At 44.0% G+C, this 14,040-nt stretch overlaps 1 protein-coding gene across 1 annotated transcript in view; it reads right to left on the bottom strand.

Moving 5' to 3' along the window:
• LOC121554863 (proton myo-inositol cotransporter-like) overlaps positions 1-14,040 on the bottom strand; it is a 70,657-nt gene that overhangs the window by 17,980 nt on the left and 38,637 nt on the right. Inside the window, exon 4 of the mRNA XM_041868576.2 lies at positions 5,269-5,377. Within this exon, the coding sequence (XP_041724510.2) occupies positions 5,269-5,377 (109 nt within the window). The remainder of the gene's footprint in view (positions 1-5,268; positions 5,378-14,040) is intronic.

The raw sequence follows: 14,040 nt of genomic DNA, 5'->3' as shown, positions 1-14,040 counted from the left end.
CTCATACATCTATTTCCCAAAGACAACCTCTGGATATGACGCTGAGCACGTGCACTCAACTTCTTTGGTCGACCATGGCGAGGCCTGTTCTGAGTGGAACCTGTCCTGTTAAACCACTGTATGGTCTTGGCCACCGTGCTACAGCTCAGTTTCAGGGTCTTGGCAATCTTCTTATAGCCCAGGCCATCTTTATGTAGAGCAACAATTCTTTTTTTCAGATCCTCAGAGAGTTCTTTGCCATGAGGTGCCATGTTGAACTTCCAGTGACCAGTATGAGGGAGTGTGAGAGCGATGACACCAAATTTAACACACCTGCTCCCCATTCACACCTGAGACCTTGTAACACTAACGAGTCACATGACACCGGGGAGGGAAAATGGCTAATTGGGCCCAATTTGGGTGTACTCACTTTTGTTGCCAGCGGTTTAGACATGAATGGCTGTGTGTTGAGTTATTTTGAGGGGACAGCAAATACAAGCTGTACACTCACTACTTTACATTGTAGCAAAGTGTCATTTCTTCAGTGTGAAAAGATATACTCAAATATTTACAAAAATGTGAGGGGTGTACTCACTTTTGTGAGATACTGTATATAGGGAATAGGGTGTCATCTGGGACGCAGCCAGAGATAGATACTTGGGGGGTCTAAGGACCCAGCAAACAATACCTAACCTATCAGAGCTCCTTTAAAGCTGGCTACGCTGTTAGCTGACCTAAAGACGAACAATATGATATTGTCTGGAAAGGTCATGATGGCCTGATCGTTAAAGCGGATGGATGCATTGGCAGCCTCAGTGTGACACGAGGAGTGTGTGTTTGTGTATGTGTGTGTCAACCCAAATCAAATAACATTTTATTCGTCACGTACACTGTTTACAGCAGGTATAGAAAGTGCAGCAAAATGCTTGTGTGCTAGCGCCCACAACATTGCAGTACAATAATCAATATCAATAATAATAGTAAAAAAACACAAATTATAATAATAATAGTATAGGTAGTTTGCATAGTAATAGCCTGATATGTATACAATATGATATATAGTATAGATCATGAATGTGCTACTGCTATGTCAAACATGACTGTATTTACAAATATAGTGGGTAGTGTCTTGGTCACGCAGTTGAATACATAGTGTATACTAGAGCAGCAGTGTTGACTGTGTGTGTGCGTGTGTGTGTGTGTGTGTGTGAGTGTGTGTGTGTGTGTGTGTGTGTGTGTGTGTGTGAGATGTGAGGAGTGAGAGGACCAGCTATCATATCCCTAACCAATAATCACTCATGACTGGGGGTTCAATGGCACAATCATTTAAACACATTGATACTCACAGACAGCACACTAACCAGGTAACAATAATGTAATCATATCAATTCAAGAGAGGGAGGAGGGGAGGGAGCGAGAGAGAGAGAAACAGGAGAGATAGAAAGCATAGGGGCCTAAGAGCACTCAGAGAGAGCAAGAGAGAGAGAGAGAGAGAGAGAGCGAGAGAGCGAGAGAGCGAGAGAGAGAGCGAGCGAGAGAGAGAGCGAGAGAGAGAGAGAGAGAGAGAGAGAGAGAGAGAGAGAGAGAGAGAGAGAGAGAGAATGGAGGCGAGAAATGTCTCCCTTGGGAAATGGACTATTTCTCTCATTACATTCATGAAAGGAGAATGCATTATCACACTCATGTCTAATGCTGCTGAACACAGAGACACACAGAGACAGTTTATTCAACATAGAGAACACAAGGCTACTGCTCAACTCTGCTCAAACCTGTTCAACTATACTAACAACATGGTGACGCTTACACACCTCTAAAAGAAAACAACAACTACTGTATGTTAGGGTCCAGGTGGGTCAGATGGTCAAAAAAAACAAAACAAGTACCACAACAAAGTCATAACAGTCTCCGAAAGGAACTACAACAGCAACACACACCACAGCAACATAAACTTTGACACACTTAGAGAAGACTATAAAAGAACAATTAGTGCATCTAAATAATAGGTTGTTGTGGATTAACCCAACGAGGAGGCTCTGTGTGTGTGTGTGTGTGTGTGTGTGTGTGTGTGTGTGTGTGTGTGTGTGTGTGTGTGTGTGTGTGTGTGTGTGTGTGATTAGACACAATAATATTACCATAGGCCTTTCTACTACGATAGCCTAAAAGTTGCTTATCAACTATAAGAAATACACAACAGACTGTCATCAGTCATCAAGGGCAATACACACACAGAGACAGACACACACACACAAACATACACGAAAGACTGGACCTTTACAGCTCTCCTCCCAGGCTGTCCAGCTGAGTCACTAGTTAATTGGCATGTCTCAACATCTCCAACATGACATTTCTACAGCTGACCATCTGTGTCTGCCAACTGCCCCACGTAAACAAACATTCACACATCAAAACTAAATTATACACTAAAATATGACAAACCAAAAGATTACGATATAAACAACATAATCTGAAAGGTTACCCTATGCTGGTTAATTCAAAAACAATGTATAATTTTACAGTAGGATGTACAGTGGCATTTCTTACTAAATACAAACTTTGACACATACTGTAAGTGATCAGGTTATCTGTGGACATGAGTATCATGTTGAGACCAGAGTAAGACATGCCCAATGTTCAGCGACATCATCACTAATAGACATGATCTATTATGGATGGATCAACAACACCTGTGGCCTCTGCTAGTCTGCCAGACAGGATTAGTAGGCTCTTGCTGTAGTCTCAGGCTTAACTGCTGGCAGAGGAGAAACAGACAGATGACCTTCCCTCTTGGCCCCTCCTTCTCTCATTCATTCGCTCTCTTTCCCTTTATCTCTCCCCCCCTCTCTCTGTCCACTTCTTAATCCCCTCCCTCTCTCGTCTGTCTGTCTGTCTGCCTGCATGCCTCGCTCTACATCCCTCCCTCTCTCTCCCTCCTTCTTTAGCTCCCTCTCTCTCCTACAATGACCTTTGCGTGCTGGATAATGTGGCTAATCGAATCATTATGATTCCAGATCTAATAGAAAGAGGACACATCCTCACTGACAAGACAGGCCAGTTCATTCTTCTTCCTCATTGTGGCTCACAATGACAGACAGACAGACAGATAGACGGACGGGCAGAGCCAGAGAGAGAGAGAGAGAGTGAGGTCCGCAAGGAACCACAAACATATCCCAAACAAACCAATAACTCAAACTGCCATAAAATCGGCACATGTCCCGGGAGACCTTTAATTCATGAGAGATATGGATCAACACATCTCTAATCCCGACGCTCTCTGGCAGGTGGGGGACGTCAATCCGACAGCACGCTGAGTTCCGTTCACAACAACGACTGTGTGTGTGTGTACTGTGCATACGTGCATGCGTGCATGCTTGTGTCTATGAGTCCGCTATAGGTTTGTGCCTGAGAGAGTCTGAGAGGAATCGAAGCTGGGATGTTGGCGGAATGTGCAACAACATTTAGAGTCATCTCTTCATGACAGGGTCTGAACAAAGAAAGAGGTACTCAGAGTGAGTGACAGGATTCATACCATATGAAACTCTTCCAAAACATCTTAGGAAGAGGAATCATGCTGTCTCATTTGAGGGCTGGGCAGAGGACGAGTGAGTGACACAGACAGGTCTAAGTTGAACAGAGGGTGAGGGACTGTCTCTCCATCTACTCCTTAGCCAGCTGAGACAATCTTGGGCTGGGCAGGGAAAGAGTGAGTGTCTATGTGTGACTGCCCTGAACCATTGTGACTCTCTGTGCTGCTGTTCTATCTGGGCTAGGGCTGGGGCTGGGGCTGGTTTGGTGAGGAATGAGTGACACATAGGCATGTGCCCCATGCCGGATCCCAATGAGACAGACAACCCATCAACATGATTTGTTGTCACTCGGCTGTCTCTGCCACCACCTGTGGCTTTACAAATTACCAGAGGGAGAGATAAACACAGCGCACCAAAACACACTAACAGACTCACACACACACGTACACACACACAAATGTAAAACCTTGGTTATCACCCACACGCACATACGCACACACAAACACACGCTAGCACACCGAACCAAACCGACACCCACGCTCACCCACTTGTCCTATTCCTCTCACCTCAAGTGGTTGCTTAGCAACAGCACATATCGCAAGATTGTTTACAATGCCCAGAATATGCTTGAGCTTAGGGGGGATGAGAGAGAACTAGACAATGCAATCTCACTTGAGATGGAAATAAAGATTCAATTGTTTACCACCTTATTATTATTATTACAGGCACGAAGGAAATTCAGTGAGCGATTGACCCTGAAAAGTGCATAAAAGTGCATGAACCATTAACATCAATAGAAAAAGGGGTGTGTTATGTCAAAGAAAACCATTTGATACACCCCAAAAATGTATAGTGTAGGTTCCCACTGTCAATTGTCAATTTACTTCAGGCAAGGTTGCTTATCAATAACACAGGTGTGGTTCCTTTACGGCACATGACAGTGTAGATCCTGCATGCAATTGTCTAAGTGTTGACTGGACCATTGAACTGGTATTCGACATGAGTCATAGGACCATGTAAGTCCACTGAGCTAAAGGCATGTTACCACACCACTCACATGATGGTGTTGATCCTGTAAATATGAATGTACCTTCATCAAAACCATGTTACCTCACTGAGCTATAGCCTAGGCATGTTAGCCCACCGAACTTGCACAAGTGCGAGTCGAAACGGCACATAGGAGCCGGAGTCTATCTCCTGTTTCTGTAGCGTGAGGCAGCTTGATGTACAAGTACATCCCCTGGACAGGACGCTAGTCTATCACAGGGCCTTCCCCCAAATCAAATCAAACCAGTATGAAAATGTATGCACTCACTAACTGTAAGTCGCTCTGGATAAGAGCGTCTGCTAAATGACTTTAATGTAAAAATCAAAATCTAATTGTATTTGTCACATGCGCCAAATATAACAGGTGTATGTAGACCTTACAGTAAAATGCTTACTTGCTCTTTCCCAACGATGCAGAGTTAAATAAGAAAAATCTCCTTAATGCGGAAACTCTAACCAACAAGTTTCAAGTTTAAAAGTTATTCGCCACGTGCACAGGATACAACAGGTATAAAAAGTACAGTGAAATGCTTACTTGCGAGCTCTTCCAACAGTGCAGAATATATATATATTTTCTTTTTTTTCAAACACAAGAAATATTAAAATAAGATGAAGAAACACGAGAATGCAAGTACATACAGGTCAGTGCCAGTACCATATTCAATGTGCAGGGGCCACTAAGGCCACTAAGATGCTAAAGCTTAGGCTGTGTACTCACATGACGGTGTTGATCCCAGAGAGCTGTTGGAACATCTGAAGTCCACATCCCACCAGGAGCGCTCTCCGCGTGGGGGGGTAGGTCAGCATCCTCCAGATCACAGGGCCAGCTGGACACACATGCACACACACACACACATGCACACACACACACATGCACACACACACACACACATGTGCACACACACGTGCATACGCACACACACGCGCGCACATACACACACACACGCACACGCACACACACACGCACACGCACATACACACACGCACACACACACACACACACACAAAGGAGCAGAGGTTACAATAGACCTATTGATCATCATCAGTCTATCAATGAACAAACACAATACACATGAAACAGGCCAACAGTGATACCAATAAGTGGCTGAAGTTTGTTCTGTTCTGTCTGAAAGTAGAAGCAGCAGGCTTATAGCGGAGACCTTCAAACAGAGACTCCAGGGAGAAGCAGTCATAATAGGATAACAGAATGTCTGGACAGGCATGCAGCGCTTTGATAAAGAGACTCACACACTGACTGACTGACTTATTCCACTGAGATATCAAACACACACAAGAATGGACACATATGGACAAACACACACACACAGACACAGTTACACAGACACTTGCTGACAAACATACACACACGCTGACAAACACAGACAAACACACACACACACACACACACATGGATACACACAGTGTTGGTGGGGAGCAGCTGTGAGTGGGTGGATGCTCGCTGGGCTGGGAAGAGCTCCTTTACCTCCCAGGCAGGCTGAACACACACACACACAGCTACTGGACAGCGCCCCACTGACACAGGATCAGTCACAGCAGGCTCTCCCGAGAACCAATCAACACTGACCGAGCCACTTGGCACTCAGCCACACTCACCAGTGGGACCAATCAAATCACGCTGTTCTTCCCAGCACAACTCTTTCTGATTATTACTGATGTCATCATCTTTGAATGCAGAATGGATGTGTCATCTTATGCCTCATAAGCTTAGCTATATTATTAATCAAAATATAGATATGTTCATATCGTGTGTATCACAAAATAATATAAAGATATCATAAACCGTCATGGAAGTTGACAGTCTCCAAATGTTACCGATACACTTTATTATTACTAGCTGACGGGAGTAAATGTTGACTTGGACTGTGTGTGTGTTTATCGACTGCGTGAGTAAAGTGCGTGTGGACAATCCTGCCAGGTTACAAATGCAGCCATCAGAAACTGAGAGGAAGTGATGTGTTTATGAGAGTCAACTATTTGCAGAGCGCTAACATTGTAGAGGCAGAATTGGATGGCCCCAGGAGACAATACCAGAGGACAGAGATCTGATTAGCTGCAGCACAGATCCTGAGACATGGACAGACAGATCGCCGTGAACCAGGGGCGGCAGGTAGCTTAGTGGTTAAGAGCGTTGTGCCAGTAACCGAAAGGTCGCTGGTTCTAATCCCCGAGCCGACTAGGTGAAAAATCTGTCGATGTGCCCTTGAGCAAGGCACTTAACCCTAATTGCTCCTGTAAGTCGCTCTGGATAAGAGCGTCTGCTAAATGACTAATTATAATTATAAATTTATAATTATAAATTATTATAATTATAACCAACCGACCTAGGTAATGGGTCTGTTAATGAATGAAGCGCTAACTACACAGAGACGCACAAACACACACACAGACCGATAAACACAAACACATACTGCTTGTGCATACACTCACATTCCCCAGCAAGAAAACCAAAAATGGCGCTCAAACAGAAGGGGGAACGTAACAAAATGGGGGCTCGTCCGGGATCTTGTTTCCCATGAGTATGGTAGTCGCTCTAGTCACCTACTCTGAAGCTCTGCTGTGCCCAGATATTTGAGTGTTCAAAATACACTTTTGTGGTAGAGTTTCTGTCACTGACATCCACTTTGAGGGGTTATAAGATTGGTGGAATCATTTTGAACGTTGCATAAACACACAGGCTAATTAAATAAAAATAAAGTCATGGACTTTAAGTTGGAAGCAATTGTGGAAAACCCTACATGGGAGATGCTAGTGGAAAACCCTACATGGGAGATGCTAGATACTGTAAATGTACAAAGGCGAATCTGCTCGTCATTTCAAAGCATTATGACATTAAGGTGGCATCTGGCGATCCAAAAGCCATTGTCAAAGAGTTTATCGGTACTGCTTTGGTGAAAGAGGAAATCCTTCAGGAGAGAGAGGCTGATGAAAAGGGCGCTACCGGTAGTAGTGTACATCCCGTAGACGTGCAACTAAGGGAGTTAGAACTAAAGGCAAAGTTGGAGCAACAAAAATTAGAGATTGAACAACAGAAATTAGAGCTCGAGCACAAGGAAAGAGAACGTGAGGAGAGATTGGATCAAAATAAATGAAGAGGTGGAGCACAGGGACAGGCAAGAGGGACAGGCAAGAGGGACAGGCAAGATGAGAGTGCAGCCAAAGAACGAGAACGCGCAGCCAGACTAGAACAAGAACAAGAAGAACGTGTGCATAACATTCAATTAAGAGAGATGGATCTGGAAGTGCTTCGAATCCAGTCAGGCCATCCTGCACCCTCAACAGAGTTTGATATTGGTCCGAACAGCCGGCTTGTACCGCCTTTCAACGAAAAGGAGGTGGATGTATATTTTACTCTGTTTGAGAGGATTGCCACATCCCTAAAATGGCCGCGAGATATTTGGTCACTGCTCTTCCAAAGTGTTCTTGTGGGAAAAGCTCAGAAAGTGTACGCCGCTTTGTCTCTTGACCAGAGTTCCGATTATGACACTGTTAAAGCTGCTGTTTTCGGGCTTACAAGTTGTCCCAGAGGCATACAGACAACAGTTCCGTAAATTAAGAAAGACAGAATCACAAAGCCATGTTGAGTTTGCAAGGGAACAAGCATGTCTTTTTGATTGGTGGTTTGGTTCTCAAGAGGTCAAGGACTCATACTTCTCGAACAGTTCAAGAATTGCCTACACGAAAGGGTTGCGACCTACATTTATGACCACAAGGATCTCACTCTTGAGAAAGCTGCAGATGAGTTTGTGTTGACACATAAAACTACCTTCACAAACAAAGCATCCAGTAGTTATCCCTACTCAAAAAGCAATCCAGAGAAGTAACCTCCTACTGCAAGTGCTCAAAGATAAAGATCGGTGGAAAACTGTTTTTTCGTGTCCGCCAGTTTGTTATTAACGCCATGAGAAAGGACACATTGTCTCTCAGTGTCCTAAATTGAAACAGAAAAATGAGAGAGAGAAAAAGCAATTTCTTCTTGTGGGAGCATTCCAGCCCATTAAGTCTCTGGTTGGGATTGGGGTATCTCCTAAACAAGATTTTGGATGTGTATGAACCCTTTGTTTCAAAACGGGTTCGTGTCTCTGCAGAGTTGTGATACTATTACGCAGCCGGTGAAGATACTGCGAGACACTGGGGCAGTCCAGTCCTTCATTTTGGAGGGTGTTTTGCCTTTGTCTGACACTTCAGCAACTGGTTACAGTGTGTTATTACAAGACGTGGAGTTGGGTTGCATGGAAGTTCCTTTGTATAATGTGGAACTCGAGTCTGATCTTATTTCTGGTTCCGTTGTCGTTGGAGTGAGGCCTAGCCTACCGGTGTAGGGGGTCTCATTCATTTTGGGAAACGATTTGGCTGGAGGGAAGGTCGTGCCAAATCCTGTCGTTTGTAAGGAACCCAGAGTAGAGGAACCTGACGGGTTATCAGAAAGGTACCCTAGAGGTGTTCCCAGCGTGTGCCGTTACACGTGCTATGTCTAAGAAAGTCGCCGGGAGCAAGTCTAGTGTTGAAGAGGATGTCAGCAATCCCACCATAGTCGATCTGTCTGAGAGGTTTATGGGTGATCCTGATTTCGGTAAGCCTCCTGAGTTGACCTCTCCTTTGAAAACCCCAAAGGTGAGTGAGTTTGTAGGACCGCTGAAGGAAGAGAGGGTTCCTAGAGTTGATACTTTGATGTCTAGCAAGCAGCTGATTGTGGAACAGAGTAAAGATGTTTCCCTCTCCCCTCTTTTTGCTCAGATATGTCCAGAGGAGGAGTTTGATTAAGTTTGTGTGGGTTACTTTGACAGAGATTATGTTCTAAGGAGGAAATGGCATCCTTGCGCCACTTCTGGGCAGAAAATTGGCCCAGTGTATCTCAAATTTTCATTCCAGTTACGCTTCGACAAGAGATACTGAGGTTGACTCACGATGGTAGTATGGCAGGCCATCTTGGGGTCAACAAGACGTATGACCGTATCTTGCATAACTTTTTCTGGCCTGGTCTGAAACAGGATGTTGTGTCTTACTGTAAATCCTGTTTGCCAGCGGACGGATAAACCGAACCAAGCTGTGCCGGTTGCGCCTTTGCAGCCTATTCCTGCTTTGACAAACATTTCAGCAGGGTTCTGGTGGACTGTGTTGGTCCTTTGCCCAAAGCCAAGAGTGGTAACCAGTTTCTCTTTAACATCATGTGCACTGCCACTCGTTTCCCTGAGGCAATTCCACTGAGGAAAATCACGGGAGGAAAGTGACTGCGGATATTGCAGGAGTTTCCCCTTGAAATCAGACATGTCCGTGGAAAGGACAACTTGGTTACTGATTGTGTCTCAAGGGTGGGCAGTCAATAAGTATTGTGTTTTGTGTTTAGCTAGTGTGTTGCTCACAATTTATTTTGACTGCACGTTTTTTCTGTATTGGAGATCAGTTTTGTTTTGTTTGGGCTCGTTCCAAGAGGACGCGAGTTATAGAAACGTACGTGAGTATTTCAAAAACATGTGAGAGTTAGGCAACTATAGAAATAAAGAAGATAATTTATATATATACAGTACCAGTCAAAGGTATGGACACACCTACTCAGTCAAGGGTTTTTCTTTATTTGTACTATTTTCTACATTGTAGAATAATAGTGAAGACATCAAAACTATTAAATAAAACATATGGAATCATGTAGTAACCAAAAAAGTGTTAAACAAATCAAAACATATTTTAGATTTTTGATTCTTCAAAGTAGCCACCCTTTGCCTTGATGACAGCTTTGCACACTCTTGGGATTCTCTCAACCAGCTTCACCTGGAATGCTTTTCCAACAGTCTTGAAGGAGTTCCCACATATGCTGAGCACTTGTTGGCTGCTTTTCCTTCACTCTGCGGTCCAACTCATCCCAAACCATCTCAATTGGGTTGAGGTCAGGTGATTGTGGAGGCCAAGTCATCTGATGCAGCACTCCATCACTTTCCTTGGTCAAATAGCCCTTACATAGCCTGGAGGTGTGTTTTGGGTCATTGTCCTGTTGAAAAACAAATGATAGCCCCACTAAGTGCAAACCAGATGGGATGGTGTATCGCTGCACAATGCTGTGGTAGCCATGCCGGTTAAGTGTGCCTTGAATTATAAATCACAGACAGTGTCACCAGCAAATCACCCCCACACCATAACACCTCCTCCTCCATGCTTCACGGTGGGAACCACACATGCGGAGATCATCCGTTCACCTACTCTGCGTCTCACAAAGACACAGCGGTTGGAATAAAAAATCTCACATTTTGACTCATCAGACCAAAGGACAGATTTCCACCGGTCTAATGTCCATTGCTTGTGTTTCTTGGCCCAAGCAAGTCTTTTCTTCTTATTGGTGTCCTTTAGTAGTGGTTTCGTTGCAGCAATTCGACCATGAAGGCCTGATTCATGCAGTCTCCTCTGAACAGTTGATGTTGAGATGTGTATGTTACTTGAACTCTGTGAAGCATTTATTTGGGCTGCAATTTCTGTGGCTGGTAACTCTAATGAACTTATCCTCTGCAGCAACGGTAGCTCTGGGTCTTCCTTTCCTGTGGCGGTCCTAATGAGAGACAGTTACATCATAGCGCTTGATGGTTTTTCCATTCATCTTTCCCTCGATCCTGACTAGTCTCCCAGTCCCTGTTGCTGAAAAACATCCCCACAGCATGATGCTAGCACCACCATGCTTCACCGTAGGGATGGTGCCAGGTTTCCTCCAGACATGACGCTTGGCATTCAGGACAAAAAGTTCAATCTTGGTTTATTCAGACTAGAGAATCTTGTTTCTCATGGTCTATAATAATAACAATAATATGCCATTTAGCAGACGCTTTTATCCAAAGCGACTTACAGTCATGTGTGCATACATTTTTACGTATGGGTGGTCGCGGGGATCGAACCCATTACCCTGGCGTTACAAGCGCCATGCTCTACCAATTGAGCTACAGAGGACCACAGGTCTCTGGTCTGAGAGTCTTTAGGTGCCTTTCGGCAAACTCCAAGCGCGTTGTCATGTGCCTTTTACTGAGGAGTGGCTTCCGTCTGGCTACTCTTACATAAAGGCCTGATTGGTAGAGTGCTGCAGAGATGGTTGTCCATCTGGAAGGTTCTCCCATCTCCACAGAGGAACTCTGGAGCTCTGTCAGAGTCACCATCGGCTTCTTGGTCACCTCCCTGACCAAGGCCCTTCTCTCCCGATTTCTCAGTTTGGCCAGGCGGCCAGCTTTAGGAAGAGTCTTGATGGTTCCAAACTTCTTCCATTTAAGAATGATGGAAGCCACTGTCTTCTTGGGGACCTTCAATACTGCATAAATATTTTGGTACCCTTCCCCAGAACTGTGCCTCGACACAATCCTTTCTCGGGGCTCTATGGCCAATTCCTTCAACCTCATGGCTTTGTTTTTGCTCTGACATGCACTGTCAACTGTGGGACCTTATATAGACAGGTGTGCCTTTCCAAATCATGTCCAATCAATTCAACTCACCACAGGTGGACTCCAATCAAGTTGTAGAAACATCTCAAGGATGATCAATGGAAACAGGATGCACCTGACCTCAATTACTGTCAAGGGGTGCTGAAGGTGGGTGTGGTGCAGGAATCAAGCGCAGGACGCAGAAACTAAGTCCAAAAGACTTTAGTGAAATATTCACGTAGTACACGAGCAAACAAGCCCGGAGGCGAAGTAAAGGCGCACACAGGCGTCAAAACAATAGGCGCACTAACATGTGCGAAAACCTCTCCAAAACAACGGAGGGAAACACGTAGCTCAGAACACCAAACAGAAGAGCAATCACACACAACACCTGACACACACAACGAGAACTAAATAGGACACTAATGAGGACTAACTAGACACAGGTGTACAACATCAAGACACAACCAAACAAACATGAAACATAGATCGGTGGCAGCTAGTACTCCGGGGATGACGACCGCCGAAACCTGCCCGAACAAGGAGGAGGAGCAGCCTCGGCCGAAACCGTGACAATTACAGAGTCTCATAGCAAAGGGTCTGAATACTTATGTAAATAAGGTATTTCTGTTTTTCATTTTGTATAAATTAGCAAACATTTCTAAAAACCTGTTTTCACTTTGTCATTATGGGGTATTGTGTGTAGATTGATGGGAAAAATAAATAATTTAATCAATTTTAGAATAAGGCTGTAATGTATCAAAATGTGGAAAATGTCAAGGGGTGTGAATGCTTTCCGAATGCACTGTATATATATATATATATACACTACCAGTCAAAGGTTTGGACACACCTACGCATTCAAGGGTTTTTCTTTATTTTTACTATTTTTTACATTGTAGAATAGTAGTGAAGACATCAAAATTATGAAATAACACATATGGAATCATGTAGTAACCAAAAAAGTGTTAAACAAGTCAAAATATATGTTATATTTGAGATTCTTCAAATAGCCACCCTTTGCCTTGATGATAGCTTTGTACACTCTTGGCATTCTCTCAACCAGCTTCATGAGATAGTCACCTGGAATGCATTTCAATTGACAGGTGTCCCTTCTTAAAAGTTAATTTGTGGAAATGTTTTCCTTCTTAATGCGTTTGAGCCAATCAGTTGTGTTGTGACAAGGTAGGGGGGTTATACAGAACATAGCCCTATTTGGTAAAAGACCAAGTCCATATTATGGCAAGAACAGCTCAAATAAGCAAAGAGAAACAACAGTCCATCATTACTTTAAGACATGAAGGTCTTTCAATACGGAACATTTCAAGAACTTTGAAAGTTTCTTCAAGTGCAGTCGCAAAAACCATCAAGCGCTAAGATGAATCTGGCTCTCATGAGGACCGCCACAGGAATGGAAGACCCAGAGTTACCTCTGCTGCAGAGGATAAGTTCATTAGAGTTACCAGCCTCAGAGAAATTGCAGCCCTAATAAATGCTTCACAGAGTTCAAATAACATACACATCTCAACATCAACTTTTCAGAGGAGATTGTGTGAATCAGGACTTCATGGTCGATTTGCTGCAAAGAAACCACTACTAAAGGACACCAATAATAAGAAGAGACTAGCTTGGGCCAATAAACACGAGCAATGGACATTAGACCGGTGGAAATCTGTCCTTTGGTCTCTAGTCCAAATTTGAGATTTTTGGTTCCAACCGCCGTGTCTTTGTGAGACCTGGCCTCCACAATTCCCAGACCTCAACCCAATTGAGATGGTTTGGGATGAGTCAGACCGCAGAGTTAAGGAAAAGTGCTCAGCATATATGGGAACTCCTTCAAGACTGTTGGAAAAGCATTCCAGGTGAAGCTGGTTGAGAGAATCCCAAGAGTTTGCAAAGCTGTCATCAAGGCAAAAGGTGGCTACTTTGAAGAATCTCAAATATAAAATATATCACAGGTCCTCAACTGGCAGCTTCATTAAATAGTACCTGCAAATTACCAGTCTGACCGTCAACAGTGAAGAGGCGACTCCGGGATGCTGACTTTCTTGGCAGACTGCCCATCTTAATCTTTTCTTTTT

The sequence above is a fragment of the Coregonus clupeaformis genome, chromosome 40 (genome assembly GCF_020615455.1).
Source record: "Coregonus clupeaformis isolate EN_2021a chromosome 40, ASM2061545v1, whole genome shotgun sequence".
Taxonomy (NCBI): Eukaryota; Metazoa; Chordata; class Actinopteri; order Salmoniformes; family Salmonidae; genus Coregonus; species Coregonus clupeaformis.
The sequence above is the reverse complement of the archived record's forward strand: the minus strand, read 5'-3'. Positions and strand labels throughout refer to the sequence as shown.